The sequence below is a fragment of the Plutella xylostella genome, chromosome 29 (assembly GCF_932276165.1).
Source record: "Plutella xylostella chromosome 29, ilPluXylo3.1, whole genome shotgun sequence".
Taxonomy (NCBI): Eukaryota; Metazoa; Arthropoda; class Insecta; order Lepidoptera; family Plutellidae; genus Plutella; species Plutella xylostella.
In genome coordinates this window covers 7,927,918-7,948,326 of record NC_064009.1, presented here as the reverse complement: position 1 = coordinate 7,948,326, position 20,409 = coordinate 7,927,918, and the positions used below count along the sequence as shown (strand labels likewise).

At 42.6% G+C, this 20,409-nt stretch overlaps 2 protein-coding genes across 3 annotated transcripts; both read right to left on the bottom strand.

The window, feature by feature from the left end:
- Positions 1–323: 323 nt before the first annotated feature.
- Positions 324–13,794, bottom strand: LOC105385775 (myc proto-oncogene protein). 2 transcript variants are annotated; one of them, XM_038117322.2, is made up of 3 exons: positions 13,498–13,794; positions 10,597–11,259; positions 324–3,471 (listed from the first exon to the last, which is right to left on the bottom strand). In XM_038117322.2, the coding sequence occupies exons 2-3, from the start codon at positions 11,150–11,152 to the stop codon at positions 2,933–2,935; spliced, it is 1,095 nt and encodes a 364-aa protein (XP_037973250.1). In that variant the 5' UTR covers positions 11,153–11,259; positions 13,498–13,794; the 3' UTR covers positions 324–2,932. The 2 variants fall into 2 exon arrangements, with proteins under 2 accessions (XP_037973250.1, XP_037973253.1); XM_038117325.2 differs by lacking the exon at positions 13,498–13,794 and adding an exon at positions 11,597–13,470.
- Positions 13,795–15,968: 2,174 nt separating this feature from the next.
- Positions 15,969–20,017, bottom strand: LOC125491017. The gene is made up of 2 exons (XM_048631815.1): positions 19,028–20,017; positions 15,969–16,187 (listed from the first exon to the last, which is right to left on the bottom strand). The coding sequence occupies exons 1-2, from the start codon at positions 19,833–19,835 to the stop codon at positions 16,174–16,176; spliced, it is 822 nt and encodes a 273-aa protein (XP_048487772.1). The 5' UTR covers positions 19,836–20,017; the 3' UTR covers positions 15,969–16,173.
- Between the last annotated feature and the right edge of the window lie 392 nt (positions 20,018–20,409).

Here is a 20,409-nt window from a genome sequence, read left to right as displayed (position 1 = left end):
TTAACCTACCTACCTAATTAATTATAGGGAAAAGGGATTAAAGGAAAAGGCACAAGTTTTTTTTTAAAGCCAACCAGAACAGAGCTCGGATTTCAACCCCCCTCTAGTACACTCCGGTACACAATCACAGAACAAAAAATATTTTGGGTTCTAACCCGAAATACCGCAACTAGGTATTTTGATCACAATAATAACATTACTTGCCAAACAAGCACCCAAAAACCCTAGCTCTGCCCCGCATCGACTCTGTTATTTATTTTTTCCATATTTTAGATATTATCTTAAAGTTTTCAATACACATAAGGAACAATAAAACCAAAAAACTTTCTTAAATTTCTTATAGTATCCAAAATCAGACAAGTTACACAAAATCTAAGTAGTATAATACAGCCGCTTCAAAAATTGCAAAGTGCACTGTCAAAAGTAGGCGGAATCCAAGATGCACCGTGCACTCTTTGTAGCGGCCCGGAACAACCCTAGCCGGCCAATCACGAGCCTCCAATCACAACTAACTTCAATCCATTGAACAACCCAAAAATATTCACATCATCATCAGCCCTCATAGGCCACCGGCTCGTAATCAGTCAACTACAGTTAGATGTTAATTCTTAACGGATACTATACAAGAAAAGTAATAAAAATTATTCTATAACATGACTTAAAATTTACAAACCAAGTTGCTATGTAAAATTTTCGACAATTTCTATTTTATAATTTGGCAGTGTTGGAAATGTGCCTTGTCACAAAAATGTGCCAATCAATTAATATTTTTTCATGTTTTATTATTATTTCACTCTGTGTCTATCGAATATAAAGCTATCGTTTCCTATACTTTAACCATTACATTCTACTGACTATATCTTATGTGAATATTATATCCAAATTTTAACATGGTTACCCATAATCGTAGCTATCAACTAAACGAAACTTTCACTTCTGACAAAAACTAAATCAACATCATTATTTATGTCAAGTTAAGATTAACAAAAAAAATAAATGCAGGTACAACATTCGAGAATTCAGTTATTCTCCAGTTACAAAAAAAACTAAACAATTACTAGAAAAAAAAACGCTTTTTTATAAAAAAAATGATGACGAATATCTCTATGCTAACTCAATTTCCTATATGTACATTAACTCTAATGGAAGATAAACTGCAAATCTTTAACAGGATATTTAACCCTCGAGTCCCCTCTTCGTTACGAACAATGCCTATCCTTACTAAGACAATATTATATCTCACAAAAAAAATATTTTCTTGCAACTAATTCGAGTTTAAACCTATTTAACTAGAATATGTACATCGCAAGGCACATTCCTGACACAATGAAGCCACTGGGCTGAAACCGTGTTTGATACAACATCAATCTCTACGTTCGATGTCTCACTCCGACAAATCATCACTTCACTTACTAACTTACTGTAAAAAAATAAGAAAATGCAAAATTTACTATTAGTACTATGAGGAACTATGAACGTGGTTATCTTTTTAGTATTTATAAAAAAAACTCGGAAGATAGATTTTGATGTTTATCAAAATACACAGTCTTTCTATTTTATATATCAGATAATAATTCACTGAGATTATTTCCTTTCAATGTCTGTACGTCAATGGACTAATGGAAACTAAAATGTTTGTATATAATTTAAAAATTCAATGCAGAAGTGCAAATTGTATATAATAATGCGTCCATTTTATTCCCAATACAATATATAGGCGAATAAATTAATAATAGGATAAAAAGCCTAACTTGCTATATGCAATCAGCATAATTATGTAAGTTGCTATCCATGACGGCATGATCATATAAATTTTCTCGCATTAATTTTGTCACAATTATTATTTCATTCAGTTACAGAATCTATATTTTAACTTTAAAATCACTTAAAATGGTCCATTACGTTGTAAATGTTGAAACTTATTACAGTTAAAAACATAGTTTGGAGTTAATTGCTCGAGTTAAATATAAAAAAGAAACATTAGGTGTTAAAAATTTACAATAACAAAACACTATGAAAACCATAAGCAAAAGTAACCTAAGCTTAAACTTAATATAAAAAAACAGTTAAGATATCACTATAGACCGGCGAAGTGACAGGAAGATCCACACGACTTGAGCCGGCCGAAAACATATCAGTGGCCGTCCCCCTCCCCCTCGCATCCTCCAGCCTTCCTCACCCCCCCGGACTAACAACATGGTCACTACTCACCATATTACAACAATATGTACAATCAACACTTCAAGTAGTGACAGACCAATCTATTATTGTTCAATATGGTTTACATCACTGGGCTATATGCTTCTTTTTTTTTCTTTTTTTAAAGGTTCAGTAAAAAATCTTGTTCTCTTTTCGAAACAAACAACAAATGTCAAATTTCCGACAAGTCAACACTGGGTAAATGTAAATCTGTAAGCTATGTCAACTATGTATGTATACTTTTAATTGATAATTCAAAAAACTTTTAAGAGGTATAACCAGTCTACTAGTTTCACGGAACAGTCTGTAATAATAAGATATTTTACTGAAGACCTAGGGATTTATTACAACAGTTTTAGGGCTCACTTTGGCACTGCACTATTAAACGTTTTGAGCAAAACAAACTTACCGTTATTGCTTATCCTCGATCTGCTATGCTATACCATATCATAATACACTCTCACAGAAGCAGAGTAAGCCATAAAAGCTGACTTATTTAACAAACTCCAACAATTTTAATGACTTCACCGTAGACATAGAATTCTTTCGAAATACCTATTAGATACAATATTGAATACCGATGCGGCCACGACAAGTCTTAGCCGTGCAGGCGACAGGTCGTCGCCACATCGAGCCTATGTCCATGAGGTGGTCTCTTGTGTTAGAGTAAGCGAGCTACATCGTAGCAGCCGTCCTCGAGACAGCGGGGATCCCCCGGCGGCGCGCATGGCGCTCAATGCTGGTAGCGGGCCGCCAGTTGCGACCTAAGCTTCCGGAGCTTCGTGAGCAGCTTGGTCTGTTGTCTCTTGAGGTACTCCCGCTCCAGGTCCTCTTCCTGAAGCCGGCGACACAGGGACGCCGCCTCGCGAAGTATCACGACTTTGGGCGCGCGCTCCTTATCTCTCGTGGCCGGTATTTGGTTTTTGAGCTCATCGAAGAGGTTTTTGAGTCCGATGCGGCGCATGCGCTCCATGTCGTTGTGTAGCGAGCGGCGCTCGATCTCGGGCGACTCGGCGTCGGAGTCGGTGTCGGTGGGCGAGCGGCGCGCGCGGCGGCCGGCGCCCCGCGTGCGCTTGCGCGGCGGGGACACGCTGGACGGCGGCGTGAGGCGCTTGCGGGCGGCCGGCCGCGGCGTCATGGCGTCCGCCACGGAGTTCTGGATGTTGTGGCGGTCCAGCGCCGACGGCACACGAGGCAACTGTTCGGACCGTCCTGAAGACAGCGCGCCCACCACGCATTTCTCGCCGAGAGACACCACGTCGATCTCCTCTTCTGTAACAATAGACACCACATTCAGTACACCTGTCCGCATAGCTACAGCGGAAATATTTTAAAACGATCCAGCTCAAATGGAAATAAAAAGACGCGAACAAAAAGTACATCAACGGGCAAATCAAGTCCTTTCATCGCGTCGATTTGCTCGTTCATAAACAGTGAGCGTGATTGTGCCTGCCGCATTCATACATAGGTAGAAGTACTAGATCTAGACTGGGGGAGATGCGTCGCGATTGCAGCAGTCAGGTGCGCGGGGGTGGGGGGGCGCGAGGGGGCGGACGTCGACCCCATCGTACTACCGCAGCGTCTGCCGCCATCGATCCAGACGCCTGACGTCACACGCTGTTCGCGCCAAAACGCTCGCGCGTGCGCGGCGCTCTGCCGCAGCGTCCGCACTCAATGGACGGCTCACTAGCTCACTACCGCCGGATTATCGCGCCGCCGTCGGATACGCTCCCCAGACGCGCTCCTCACCGCTCTATGTACTCTATCAGTTTCCGAACGTGTCTGCTACTCGTACGTTGCCAGTTTGCCGCTATCGACACTTTATTCACTTCGGCGATTTCAAATATTCTGTTACCTAACGCCCACGCTGAAACCTACACTCTGCATGTTATGTAACCTACCGTATCGGTCAAGGCGCTTCGTTTCTTGAAAAGTTATAAAAATGTGAGAGATGTACGGAGTTGCTTGGCGTTAATGGTAACTGCCTCAATACGGGCATCTCTCTTTGTATAATATACCTGTTTTTTCTAGAATCAAGGCCATAGGGCGCAAGACTCCCAAATGAACAGGATAAAAACCTACAAGCCTTACAAGTTATAAGCGATGTTTTGCGCAGTGGCACAGGAAACGCGGCCTAAATTACAATCAATTTTGCAATTCTGATTCAGCGGTCGCTGAGGGCGCATAAAGTCATCATTGTATTTCTATGAATGAGTAAGGTAGCCGTCGCCTCGCGATCGGATTGCAGGCGACGGGCATTTCTCGTGCCCCTGATGCTCCATAGTGCATTTCTTGGAATCGACGCTAACGACAGCACTATCCGGTTGCCAACAATTATGTCAGCAGTTCACTGTGAACAGGGCTAGAGGTCCAGTAATTGCGGGCAGCGGTGGCCGAGGGCGGATCCGCGTGCATCTCGACACCAGGAATAGAACCGGTTACGTGAGCAGCTGTTCAGCTTGATTACGAAACAATTTCTCAGGGACGCTCGTGAAATAGGCGCGTAACTGCGCAGAAAACTTACATGTAGACACATTATGAGGCTCGGGGATAAATTTAACCGCCAACGCATAGGTGGTTTTTATTTGATTTCCGCGTAGCGCCCGTCTTATCGTTTACGCGTCGGTCTAATTCCGTGTCGAATAGAATTGGCGCCAGATTGGTTGCCGTGGACAACTGTCGGAAGCCCGGGCCGGTGTGAGCGCGACCTAAGTGGACTAGGGCTCTCTGGCGCCGGAGAGATTAACGGTCCCGGAAAGTATTTGTTTCAGGCCTGCGTGTAAGCGATACGTCGCGGTATTGTCGCGACGCCCCTATCTCCGGTCTAGTGCATATCTATTATATCGCCATAGCTACGCCCAGACACGATTCTCAGATCTGCCGCCGTCGCCGTTCCAATTTTAAACGATACCAGAGATTTAATCCGCTTTTTATTGTTCGCTGAGCGACCGGTATCCGCCGGTGGGGTAAAAAATGCCCGCTTTCTCCATCTCATTGCCTGCTGTATCCAGTTGCGCTTTTTTTTACGAGTTTCAACAGTCCACACCAATGTACAAAGGTTTGTTATCAAAGAATTGTCGAGTAGCGGTATTGTAGCTAAACATGCACTTGCGATGTGCACGAAACGAAACTTGCAGTCATTTTTCTAGGTAGGATATTCTATCGCCTAGCCGTGCCGTGGGAACCTGGGTGACTCATGCTCATAGATGTGCTTTAATCACAACGGGAATAACAATTAGCGACCAGTCAATGAAGTTTATTCAATTGGTACTGCTATATAACTTGAAATGTATAGTACGTTTCCTTTGCTTGATAATTCTGACCGCAGTTTTCGAAACCGGGAACAAACTGTTGTTAGGGGAGAGAACTTTTCCTAATTAGAAGCGTAACGTCTTTTCTTGGCGAGTCGTTCGAAATCCAAAATGTATTTTGATGGGTCCCGGTCCGGCGGCAGGCAGAGATTCGGTAATTAGATGTTGTTATTATTGTGGTGTAATGAGTGTTATTCCCACAACAGTGTCGTGTCGTCAGGTGTGACCTGTTAAGGCGAGTGCCGCCGCCGCCACGCCTGGCCGGGCACAACTCTTCGAGGCCAAGTTCACTGGCATTTGAGCGCGATAATTAAAAACTATCGTGACGGGACCGTAGCGGCGCACGCCATTTTGTATAGGCTGCTTAAAAAAGAAAACATTCCAATTTCAAATATACTTTTTCACTATAACGAGACTGCCGGCTCCGCCGACTGATGCTATCGCAGTTTAATACCGCTTCCACTGCTGATTACAACCGTAAAATTTGTTGGGGAGCCTCATTTATCATGTATTACTATGTTGTTATGATATCTGCCACTAAAATATCTTTCACGTGATGTTGTATATCTTTATGATAGTAAAAACGGCCTTGTAGATATTTGCTATCAATTTATTGGGCTCGACGGCTGTGAACAGCCTGTATAGCAGTCAAGTCGGTCTTGCCGAGTTAATTAATTCGGATGCAATGCAAGCCACAAGCCACTGACCAGTTTCAGTGTAAGGTTCTTGCTCATTGACTACTTTATATGTAAATTTATAATTTCGTCGTAGCCCGTCCGTGACTTTCATTTGAGAACCTAGGAACGAGTTTAAACCAGGTTTGAACCTGAACAGATTAGGATATTATGTACTGCCCGTACGAACTAAGAGACAGGAAGATATCAGCAGTTATTTATGGCTCAGATATAGGTTACGGATCACAGCGGCGAGTAAGCAACGCCGGCCGGCCCACTCGATTCCCATTCAAAATCGAAAAGCTCGATTCAAACGAAACCACGTATCGATTCGCTGCTCGTTCTATTCCGGTTGCTTATAACCTTGAGGAGTTCAGACGGAAGTTTAAGGCCATACGCGGCAGGGGCCAATAGAAAAATGTGACGTCACAAATAGTTTTACTGTGAAAAATCATGAACACTTGTTAACGCGGAAAAATTTAAATGCCAATTTCAATATGAATGTCAGCTTGAAATATTCTCCAGACTATGACGCAGATTGCGAAGACCAGCCCGTGTCTTGAGGACATAAGTGATTTAAACAGATATCTTCATATTCTGTATTAATCCCGATAAGTGCGTATAAAACGAAGGGATAAGTAAGCATCTATTTTATGTAACCCGCCCAAATGAAAAAGATAACAGACGGATGCGTCGTAATCATAAGTAGACAAGCTTTTCCGGATTGGAGTCTGTGAAGCGAACTGGAAATAGTTGCGTCATCCCATTCCGAGCATTGCGGAGGCTCGCCTCAAAGTCAGATCCATCTCAGATTATGCCCAAAACCAGTTAACCAAATTTTATCGATTCTCTTAATATGTCATGTTCAATATTGCGTCAAACAACCCAAACGGCGACCTATGAACAGAAGGTATTTAAAATACGATTTTTCAACACGTGTAACTACTGTTGCTACTTGGACGATATCATTTGCTTTTTTTCAGATAAGAATGTGCGAATTGTGTTACGATGTCATATTGTGTATCTGTGTTGATAAACGACTCTTGAAGGCCATTGGGGCCCTCGCTAGCAATAGATGGAAGTACTAAGTAGGTATTTATGTACTATTGATGCTCCGTTGGCAATCACAATCACATACAACTCACGATCGTGAGTCTTTGGAGACCCATCGTAAGTCAACTGTAGGACGATAACGCGAAGGCCGCCGGCCACTTACAATCTGTGCGTGAAACTACGCCGCGACATATCTACTGGCCTTGTCACTTTATAAGCGTAGTATCCCAATTTTCAGTAAGAACCACACAATTATGATAAGACATTCTAGACGAGTTAATATCAAATTTGCCTTTTACGTCGAAAATGCCGAGTGAATGGCCTTAGGAAAAATTATAGGTGTCGGATATCAGGTGGTCGAATGTGTGCCAGGCCAGGTTATGTTAAGCTAGGTTAGGCTGTAACAAGATCAGAATTTAGGTCGCAGTCGCCGCGTCGCTCGCAACTCGCAACTAGCTCGGAAAGCGCAAATTGCTATTACAGCCACGGCCCGGCATTTCATTACAAAACTTTACACTTTGATAAAATAAAAACTACCAACGCCTGATACCTCGTGGCTAATCGAACGCCGATAGTGATACTGCTCCGTCCGTCATAGTCACCGGCCATCATATTTCATAGTCGTTAAAATTGAAATTTATTCATGAACCGCCTCCAATATTATCATCATCGAAACAGGCGATCGGCTATCAATTAATTCAGTTATGTATTTTTTGCACACCACTACTTTATAAGGGCTCCGCCAGTAAGTGGTCCATAGCCTTGGTTGATAAGGTAACAGTTTAGGGCGTCGCCATTACCTAAGAACCGGATTGGAGCGAATTTGCCCTAAATCGCCATTACTAGGAACTTCAAGTGGTACAAGTCTGAGACCGCCCTAGTTACTCCGGTATTTGAACACAGATTAGAACGCCATCTATCATGATAATGATAATAATTATTGTGTCAAGTCGCGTCGGAGCGTTTAGGCGAAGAGGCAGAGAGCCGGCTGGCAACAGAGGACCTGCGTGCGTTATCTGCAGGGCTTTGCGAAACACCGTCCTTCGCTTCTACACGTCAAGTACCAATAAAAAGTAGCATAAAAACGAGGAACTTGAATAAGTATGCTCGAATGCGCCTCGACTACTCGCTGTTGATAATAAACTTGATTTATTGTACGGCGCGGCGGCCAACATAGGCTAGTCAAATAAAATTTAATATCATGGTGAAATAGGTTAAAGATAGTCTCGGTACAAAGGCTACGTGCATACTTGTAGATAGAATACATGAAGTAGGTAGGTAGGTACGTAAACGAGTGGAATTCCAAGCGGCAGAGGAATCAGTACAAAAATGGCGGGAAAATGTAACGAAGTTGTGAATTATTATACGCTACTACCGCCCACGAAATTACACACTGCGTAGGTAGTAAGTTCAGCACTTCAGTACCTACCTACTTAGCTGTAGGTACTTCGTCAGGCGCGATAAAAACGGCGCGCATGCGCCGTTCAGTTATTTCGCGCGGGAATTTAGTGATGTGACACGGTCCGTTTCTAATTGGAAAAATCTCGGCTTGAGTTGTGTTAAATTTCCAATTTAATTTAAAAAATATAATTGACTATTTATCACCTAGATATTATCGCTATAAGAACTGTACTTGTAGCCTTTATGAATGTCGCTTTCCCCGTAAGGAGTATTGAGAAGCGGTCTATCAAATTGTCGTCCAGACGAGCTAGACAGCGAGCGCAAACCAGTTGGACCAGCTATGGTCCCACTTCAATGAGATTCCTTTTCATTCCACTGCATTCTTATAAAAGTAACGGATCAGACACGCCGAGTGTACAGACAACCGTAAGACCTCACCGCTTCATTTTACACTGAATGCTAAGATGCCAATTAAAATGGCTTAGTGATTTAAAATTTCCTACTCGAATGTATTTGTTTGATTCATTGCACGCAACAAGTAGAACAGTGATTAATAAACAAACATTAGTGTGCAGTGTGCCCAAAGCGCGACCTTGCCCACTAGGATCGACGATAACTAAACCTGTGTGCATATTGTGTTTATAATTTTACATTGTAGTTGCATGTGCAACACAGTGACATCAATTTAAGGTCACGTGCGATTATGTTATGATAATGAATGACAGGTAAAGATTACTCGTAGCGCCGTTTATGTGTGTCATTGTCTACGTTTTTTTTCTACAGTGAGCGTCTTGTAATTAATTCGTCGATTAAATAAATACATACATAACTGTTTAATGTTTTGAATGGCTTGTTCGGAGATGTAATCATGTTATGTATGAGTCAACATAAAAGGACAATCTAATAAAAACGGAATTCAGAGCAATTGAGCTAAAAACGATTTAATAATTCATTCTTAATTGTCTGAACCCTCGGGACTGTTGGTGTCGGCAGACATATTCATCATCGGAATGGTCTAGGGAGGGCTATTAACCCTCTGTTGGTGTCGCTGCCGACGCGGCTGTTCGCGGCTGGAGGATGCCCCAAGGTCAGGCGGGTCTGGGACGCGCGGTCGTCGCACGACCGACCTTATCGCGTCCTGTCCCATACGACCTCAAAGCCATTTTTTTCAAATTCACCGGTTCTTTTATCAAACGCAGCTAAGTCGCAACTCCTTCCTGTTTCATTTAATTAAAATAACATGGTGGGCATACGCTCTCCCGGGTAGGGTGGTTGCGCAATTCGACATTAAGGAAGGTTGAGTGAGGCGTTCAAGGTCGCAAATGGGCGAAGGTCCCGGAAGAGGGCCGCGGCGGGAGCGCGCGGGTGCGTCTAGACGCAGTGGGGGCGCGGGGTGGCGGTCGATACGCGCCGTTTCCCGCGCTCCGCCGGGCGCCTGCGCCAACTCCTAGGTACCTCTCGCGGCAGAACCAGGAACTTGCCATCTCCACAAACTCGCAAACAAATTAAACATTTCGCTCGCTGTCTCATACCTACTACCGGCGAAGTTTACCGACTAAACTTATCCGCAACGCGGAACTGATTTAGTTGGGATTATTCGCAGCGACAACTGAATATAATGTAACACTTTGATGTTTCCGAAACTTGAATGTCGTAAAATTTCGTAGGGGGACACGGAAATCTAATAAGAAAACATGAGAGCAGGAAAAAATGTTGTACCTTTTTCGATATTGGTTCTATTGATGTCAGTTCGGTTCACTAGTATCCCGCGGAATCCCAATAAACCAAGACGGCCCTGACATAGGCCATTTGAATTTCAAATCAGCGCGACATCGACATCGCTTTCCGATTTGGTTAAAATATTTAAGCGACCACCTTTAAATTTTTATTTAGTGCAGAAGAGATGGGGGAGATTCCTGGCATAGTATAGAACAACAATAAAGCGAAAACGAACATACCTGAATCCGAAGGGGTTTGCACGCCGAGGTTTTCGAAGCGGTGCTTGGGCGCCGGCTTGGCGAGCGTGTAGGAGTGGTCAGCGGCCACGGCGGCGGAGTCCCGCAGCAGGCGCAGCGCGGTGCCGGCCACGTCCACGGCGTGGCGGAACTGCGGGGGCTCGTCCTCGTCCAGCGACGGCGGAGTCTCCGGCCGCGGGGGTGACGGCGCGCGCTCCCGCTTCAGCAGACTGCGCCCCGTGCTGGGCGCGACCGGCTCGGCCGCCACGAACGTGTTGCTGGGGTGCACGGAGTCTGCGCACGAGCCGGCCCACATGCAGTCGTGGTGCACCAGCTTCTCCTTGTGCTCCTCGGGCTCCAGGCGGATGGACCAGTCGATGTCGTCCTCCGTGATGTTGGTGTCCGCGGGCGGGACTATGTCCAGGCGCTGCGCCTCGCTCTCCACGTCGGCCCAGAACTCGGCCATGTCGGTCAGCGCCGCCGCCTCCCGCTGGAAGGTGGTCATGTCCCATCCCTCCTCGAACAGAAACTCTTGACTGTCAAACAACGGCGACAGCATTTTGTAAGACTAAAGACTAACTATGTTTTAAAGCTAAGACGAACTCGTCGATATCACAGGGGCCTCGTATCACAGGAACGATGCGCGCGATCACCACGCACACCGATCTGGAACAAACGAAACACTTGTTGAAGGTCGGTGCCACTTGAGATTCGGAAACGATAAATTAATATGAATTTATTTTAAAATTTTAAATTTAAAAGTTAAAAAAAGTTTAAAAGTTAATTGTAAATAGTTACAATATTTTTAAATAAAAATGATATAAAGTAAGAAAACAAAAAAAAAGTTACTGCTTTGTGTAAAAGTTTAAAATTTAAATTAGGAATTAGCATTGAATTATATTTAAAAAGTTTTAAAACATTTACAATAAGTAAAAGTAGTATAGGTAGATCCAGTAGAAAATAAAATTAAAAAGCAAACATCAACAATAAATAAAAAAGCTACCTAAAAATCACAAGTGTCCAAATCGCACAACACGTCAAACAACAAACACAATCGATCCACTATTGTATTGCACAACCACTAAGTTCAATCCAAGTTCGCAGAAAATTACTAAAATAATTGAAATTATTTAAGTAATTTAAACACAGGGGTGTTGACCCCCTGTATTTACTAACAAATCCCGATCTCGAGTCAGCTCGCCTATCGATGTAGGTACGCACTGTCCCACACGAAGACCGAAACCAGACTGATGCCTGAATGCGAAACTGAACAGTTTTAAAGAGTACATTAGCCTTGGGCCCAGTCCTCCTTTTTGTCTAACAACAATGAAAATAAAACCTGGCATTGTCTGGAGCGATTACCTCCCCCGCCACTTTTTTTGCCACTATAACAATTATTTTTTCCACTACAACAATTACTTTTCTACCTGCGTCCCATCACTATTTCGGCGAACTTTTTCCGCGCTTGTCAGGTAATGATTCCGCAAAAAGTGCTTGTTTACAAGCTGAGTGGCGCGAAATGCATGTTTACCAATCGAATAACAGTGGCACGAGTCCATTTTCCCGCTATTTTGCGTTTTCCAGCAATCGCGACGAGTGAAGTACCTAGGTCGCTTACTGTGGGTTTTTGTAGAAACTAAGTTACCGACATCGAGACTTCAATAATATAAAATAAGTAAATACTTACTGAAATCCTTAAAAGGTCTAAGTTTTTAAAATAAAAGAACCTACTTACCTACCACGAAAATTTTCTAAGGTTTACGTAATTGTTCCGAGTTTTACCTGTAAGTTTTTAATCCCAGTGATCTCAGCCGCGGGTTCAAAATCACTTTTCTTTTCATGGCATAGCAGGTTTTGCAGGCTGTCATATTTAATTACCGGTGTAGTGTTTTGACTATTTTTGAGACCGGTGTAACTTAGGTAAACAAGAAGTTCGTAAATAATAGGTTACGAGCTAGAACAAAATTTTATTCGCAAGAGTGAATTCCCGCGCTTGATCGATTAGATTACTAACTACGCTACTAATACCTATTAGGTATATCTTAGTGCAATAGAGCAGTGACCTAATCTCAGCGGTAAGTAGGTATAAATTATAATTAGATTGCCTAGGCACTTAAAACGAAGAGAGTGTTCAAGATATCAGTACATGTAGATTTATACTATGTTTACATACACTTATTGAAATTTATAAGTAGGCACTTATCAAAATAAGTCGGTAAATTATTCTAGACAATCGTATCGTATGTTTACCTAATTAAATGACATAACTCTTCTCAACTGTTTTTTCAAAGCACAATCGTAGCTCTGGGAACCTTGTCACTAACTTTATTTCTAAAACCTAGTTCTATGAACCTTCCAATACCTACAACTGTTATTTAACGTTGTGCAATATTTATTATTTTCACAATTAGGTACCTAAACTGAATCGATTGGGTAATAATAAAGAAACCACCTCCTTTACCTTCGCTAGTAAACACAGCTGTGGCCTAATTTCCTAGCCAAGATTAATCTACTTTCGAACCTGGGTTAGGTACAATTAGGTAAGACTTTACTTAGTATCTAGTTACACGTAATTATTATGAAGGTGGGTAGACATACAATTATATTCATAAGTAGTTATGTTAGTACAAGTACCTACATCGACTAAATGGACCTAATAATAGCTGGGAAATTCGTCAGTCGCAAAGAATTTGAGCGCCGGCGTTTCGCGGAAAAGTCAGTCAGTCAGTAGTATAGGTACCTACTTCTACTGCCGGCAACGCCCCGCGGCCGCCGACCGGCACATACCCACACAGTCCTATAGCCAACTAACTCTACTTGAGCATCTACCTTCAGATTTACCAATTAACTAAGGGGATTGACACTGCTCAACGTCAACACTCAGGAAAAATATTTAGTACTCACCAAAAAGTTTGTGCAACACGCAATCCGACCGCGGCCGGCGAATCACACAGTTTTACACAAGATTCTTCAGAATCTCCGACAAAGTTTTTTTCGCACGCAATGTGTGACACTCACTGAGAATATGCGATTGTTTATATAGTGTAAACTATTTAGTACGATACTTCTTCCGAGACCTCCGGTTGAGTTTGTCAAGCACTGAAACATTATTCGGGAGCCGGCCGGTTTGAGGAGAACCGCGCGTGCGTTCCGTGTGACGCCGTGGACACGACTGTGGCTGCGAAGTTGCCGAGGACGAGACGCGGACTCGCGCCGCCGCCGCCCGCGCGCCGCGCCCCGCGCCTCCCGCCCTGCGCCGGCATATTCCATGTCCAACATTCACCGAATTCTCTGAAATTACACATTATCAAACCGATTTAGCGTTATCAATCGTAGCCTACTACATACTCTGGTCGGTATGCATTTAAATTTCAAGGTTTGGCTGTGAGGATAGGAAGAAATAGCGAGTTTTATTCGGCGCTGCGAGGGGCGCGGGGGTCGGCGCGTCGAGGAAGGAAACGCGGCAAGACGGCGGAGGTATGAGGCTGTGCATGTGAGGGTGCCGCGAGGCTGTGTTGGTGAGGAGTTGGTACTGTGACTGTGGACTGTGGGAGGGAAACTGTGGAGGCACAGCAGAAAGACTTGAGGGCCTATATGTGCCTACGTAGCTGGTTGGTTTTGGTGCGTTGCCACAGCCGCAGCCGGCCGCGCGTCGTTGTGTCGGTTGGATTTTCATTTAATTTTTCATTCGGCCGCCGGCCGGCGCGCGGGGAGGGTGTGTCGCGCTCCGCCGCCGCTGCGCCGCGAAGTCGTCAGTCGACATTCCAGAGGTTTATGGCGCGAAGCAGGAATACCTGAGCTGCTCTGATGAATTGCCTGGCCTTTATTTATTGTGCGCCTGGCTTGCAAACAATTAGCATTTGTGAGGGTTCGCTGTATGAGGCATCACATTGCCGTAGCTAAGTAGGTAACCACTTCGTGCCAGTATGTACCTACTTGTAGGATGTCAGGTGTAGTGTAGTTAATACACAACAGCATGAATACAACGCCACAGTCAGTGTATTTACTTTCCTAATTCATTGGTAGGTAAAGGTACCTACTTTACTTACTTAATAAAATAAAACTATTTTGTACTGTAACTTCCTAGACAGTACTGACTAATAAGAAGATGATTCCTGTAGGTAAAGTTATGGAGACGTTTTACAGTTTTATTAAATTCTAACCCCCTTATTCATAGAGAAGTTACAAAACGTTTTAACTAATACACTGTTTTGTCCCTCTCCGACAAAGAACAATTTGTTCTTTGACAGAGAGGGACAAAACAGTTTATTAGTTAAAACGTATTGTAACTTTTCTATGAATAAGGGGGTAAGTATAGTCTGAGGGGTCGTATCCAATGAAATGTAATTGCTTGACACAGATTTCGCAATAGTATTTGTGCGTATACCTATCGGAAAATTGAAACATGATACAAGAATCATCGTAGCCGAAAAGAGGTAGGTAAAATATGTAAATAAGAACTTTTTATACTTACGCGGTATAATTTTATAGATAAGGTACCTACCTCAATTGAGTTCTCTCTACTGTCTGACTCAATAATACTAGTAACTAGGATATCCTAGTCTCTAACTCTATTCTATTTTTAACTAGAATGTATAGATTTTTATTGTTTTTGTAATTTTCGTAAACAGTGTTTTATTTGGGTTGTTTTAGATATGATTTAGTGTAAATATTTATTATTTAATCAATCCTCTAATAAACCCAAACATTATAAGTAGATATTAGTAGTTACATACTACTTATTCATTGAGAAATAATTATACATAATTATTATATTTGTAAGTAAATTATCGAATTAAAACACAGAGATACAACGATACGTGTCGTTTATTGGAAACAGACTGCCTACCCACACATACAAATATCACATCCCTCCACCTATAATTAACAAAATGACTTAAACTTCTTATAAGTACATAAAAAAAACATAACCATGCGTATATAATATAAATAGACAATCTAGAAATGGACAAAAAAGTATATACCTACATATAATAGTTATTAATCTATCATTACAACTTATAATTAATATTTAGATTTCGAGTTGACCTAATTGGGTAACGACGGTCATCATGACTTTCATTCCCATCTTGGGGTTGTGGTTGAGGTGATCTAGGAGTATCTAGTAGGGCAGGTTCCGACGCCTGGTCGGGCTGCTGCCGGGCGGGCAGCGGCGATGGCGGCGCGCTGCTCCCGGCGGCGGCGGCGGCGGCGGCGGCGGGCGCGCCTGGCCGCGGCGCTGCTGCCGAGCACTCCCCGCGGTCGTCGCGGCTGCTGCTGGCTTGACTCTCTCCATCCTCATTTACGAGAACGTCCATACAGTGTTCCGATACTATCGGGATTTCACCCATATATTCCGATTCGCTAGACCGGTCGTTACCTTTATACATTAATAATTGGTCTACGTGTTTTCTTAAATGTAACTGTAGATGTGGCACAAATACTTTATACATTCTATTCCCGATAGCCTCATTTATGATACCCTTCACCCAGGTATGTTTGGTGCCATTGTTATAAAATGATTTTATTAAAACTGTATCTCCATCAGTGAACTTTATCTGTCTTTTCCCGCCAAATTGATTACATTGTGAGATCTGTTTTTTTAACACATTACTTTTGGCTTCGGCGACTGATGTTGATGAGTCACACTCGCGGGCCGATGGTGGCGGCGGCTGAGCATCATTAGAGTTAGTGACGTCACTGCCGATTTGCAACAAATCGAGCTTCGATCGTAAACACCTACCCATTAATAATTGCGCCGGCGTAAAACCTGTTGTGCAATGTACAGAGTTCCTGTAGTCGAACAAAAATTTATTGAGTTTAATGTGAAACTTATTCATGTTTGAACTTTCTGACAGTATAATAGTTTTAATACCCTTTTTAACGGTTTTTACACTGTTTTCAGCCTGACCGTTAGATGCCGGGTGATATGGTGCTATCGTTAAATGTTTTATACCATTGCTTTGGCAAAAATTCTCGAATTGGGCCGAACAAAAATTTGACGCATTGTCCGTAACCAAAGTACGCGGCAATCCAAATGTACTAAATGCACAGGTTAATTTAACAATTACACTCATGGAATCCGTCTGTGACATAGCATAACACTCAACCCACTTGGAGTGCGCATCCACTAATATTAGGAAGTTTCTCCCGGCGACGGTGCCCATGTCGAGGTGCACGCGCTCCCAGGGCCGCGCGGGGTAAGGCCACGGAGCGAGCGGTGCCATAGGCGGAGCGGTTCTTAACGTGTTACAAATGTTACACGAACCTATCTTTTCTTCTATGTGTTTGTCTATTTTAGGCCACCACATACGCTTGCGGGCTTCTGCCTTTGTTTTAACTACACCTAAATGAGAATTGTGTAGTTCTTGTAAGAGCTGTTCCCTGTAAACTGATGGGATTAATAGTTTATGGCCTCTTAAAATGCAACCTTTTTCTAAAGCCAATTCAAAACGGCAGAGAAAATATGGCTTCAGATCCGGATCAGATTCTTTTTTTGGAAAACCATTTTGTAAATAGTACACGATTTTCTTTAAATGTTGATCTTTCAGTGTTTCTTTTTTAATGTCTTCAATTGTTAACGGTTTCAAATCAGACAAAAAATTTACGTATACTGATTCATCTTCAAAACTTACACCCTGAAATTGTTTGTCAGATATTTTTTTTTGTTTTACTGCTCGAGACAAAAAATCCGCAGTATTATTTTCACTCTTAATATATTCAATATTAAAGTTGTACGCAGATAAAAATAATGCGTAACGCTGCAGCCTATTTGCAGCCATTTCGGGAACCCCCTTTTTGCTCCCGAAAATTGACACAAGCGGTTTATGATCCGTTCTAAGGATAAATGGAGTTGATCGGCCATACAGATAGTAATGAAATTTTTTAATTCCAAAAATGATAGAAGTTGCCTCCTTCTGTATCTGTGCGTAGTTACGTTCGCTCGGTGAGAGTGAGCGACTCGCGTAGGCGACGGCGCGCTCGGAGCCGTCGGGCTGGGTCTGGGACAGCACGGCGCCGAGCCCCGCCGGGCCCGCGTCCACCGTGAGGATCGTCGGGTACTCGGGGTTGTAATGCGCCAGGACACGATCGGAAACTAACTCATCTTTAATTCTGTTGAAAGCAATTATATGCTCTTGCCCCCAATGCCACTTAACGTCTTTCTTAAGCAACGCATTCAAAGGATGCAAAATACTAGATGCATTTGGAATAAACGATCTGTAGTAGTTCAACATTCCTAAGAATGATTTTAGTTCAGAAACGTTCTTGGGAAAATTTGTATTTAATATAGCTTCAACCTTAGTTTTAGACTTGTGTAACCCGTTTTTGTCTATTATAAAACCTAAATATTCTACTGAATCTTGGAAAAGTTCACATTTTTCTGACTTTAAACAAAAACCTACATCTCTAAACCTACTAAGCACTTGTTCTAGTCTTTCCATGAGCATTTCTTGATTAGGGGCCGTAATTAACACGTCATCTAAGAATATACACGTTCCGGGAATGTCAGAAAGCAACTTTTCCATTGTTTGCTGAAAAATACTCGGTGCGCTCGACAATCCAAACACAAGTCTCGTAAACCGGAAAAGGCCTTTGTGTGTGTTTATGCAAGTTAAATTTTTCGATGACTCATCTAGGACCAGCTGATTATAGGCTCGGGAAAGATCTAATTTAGAAAATTTTTCACCCCCGTGTAACCTAGCAAATAAATCTTCAATCCTGGGCAAGGGGTAATTATCAACAAATAAAATTTTATTCAGTGTTACAGAATAATCCCCGCATATCCTAATGTTGCCGTCGGACCGTAAGACAGGTACGATAGGCGTTGCTATGTCAGAATGTTCTATTTTTTCTAAAATTCCTAATGACAACAACCTGTCTAACTCCTTTTCCACTTTAGGTTTTAAAGCTAACGGTACAGGCCTAGGTTTAAAAAACCTTAATTGTGCTTCATTGTTTACTTTTAAATGAATTTGATATTTGTTAAAGCAACCTAATTCATTACAAAATACGTCCGAATACTTCTGTTGTAATTGACTTATGGCATTACACTCTTGTGACTTAGATACATTATTACATGCCGAGCTGCATAAGCGCAGTTTAAAACTGGAAATAAAATCCCGACCTAGCAACGGTTTTTGTTCAGTACTTGTTTGTATAATGAACATTTTAATTTTGCAGCACCTATCCTCATATTTAATAGGTAATAGTACAAAACCTAACGGTATCATTTGACTGCCATTGTAACAATTTAATTTAACGGAAGACTTTTGTATCGGGTTATGTGAAAACATTTTATAATACATATCAGCTGGTAAAACTGATACGGCGCTCCCGCTATCTATCTCGCATAAAACCTGTTTTGAGTCGATCGAAACTATTTGTTGCATCGGCCTACTGCTATCACAGTCAATACTAAATAAGTTGTAAATACCTTCGTATATGTCATCATCATCATCAGTCGCCGGAGTCAAGTAGAAATTTTTCCTAACTTTACACATCCGGCTCAAATGCCCTTTTCGGTTGCACTTTTTACAAGGTAGATTTATGAACTTGCACTGTTCTTTTGTGTGGTTTTTATATCCACAAACACTACACTTTTTGGACACACTCGCGGATGGGGCGGCGGCGGCGGCTGCGGCGGGCGCGCTCACCGCGAACACGTCGGCGGCGCGCGCCGGGCTGCCGGCCCGCAGCGCCAGGCGCGCGCACCGCACTCCCTGCGCCAGCTCCAGCGCCTTCTCCAGCGTCAGCACGCCCACGTCCTCCGCGAACAGCTTCTCCTTCTCCTTCGAGTTCTCGAGTCCGAGAACAAATCTGTCACGAAGTGCAGTGTCCAGCTCGGTAGCTTTAAAGCCACAGAACTGTGCCAAGCTACGCACTCGCGCTGCCCACTCTGCCAAGTCCTCGCCAGGTCGTTGCTCCGCTTTGTGGAACATGTAACGCTCTGCGAAAGTACATTTCTTTGAACGAAAATGTACATCCAGTTTCTCAACGAGCGTCTTGAGTTCCAGCTCATCCAACTCCGTCGGGAATGCCAGGTCTCTAGCCACGCGGTATGTTTCCTCCACCAGCGATGTCAGCAGTATAGCTCGTCTTCTGGTACCTGCTTTGTCAGTGACGTCCGTTAGGTCATTCGCCATACAAAACTGGTTGAAGCGGCTTTTAAAAATACTCCAATCATGCGCACGATGGTCGAAAGTGAGGTTATTTCCGAAAATCATGTTATTCGTTGCACTCATTGTTATTTCAACAATATTACTTTATAATACCACTTATTACACGCTGTAGTTTCGAATTCGTCGCCAATATTATATTTGTAAGTAAATTATCGAATTAAAACACAGAGATACAACGATACGTGTCGTTTATTGGAAACAGACTGCCTACCCACACATACAAATATCACAATAATAAATTAAGTACTTACCTATCTGTGGTTATGTTATTCTAATCATTCTATCCCTTATCAACTCAACATAACTTAATTAATGAGTCTAGTAAATTGCGTTTGTGATGCCTTTAAACAACACAACTTTAAAAAAATCGATTTCAATGATAACTTTAAATAATTTAATTTAGATACCAAATTATATGTGACAGTAAAAAAATTCTAAGCAGTTTTTTTTTATGTAGGTGCGGTGAAAAACTTATCCGAAGCATTAAGCCACCGATGTATTCAACACGATTTTTTTTTCTTTTCGCAAATCGAATGAGTACTTGAAACAAAGCTAAAGCACTCATTATAAACTATATAAAGAATGTCTTTGTACCATCTAAACGGGTCCAATACAATATGATGACCATTGGCGAGCA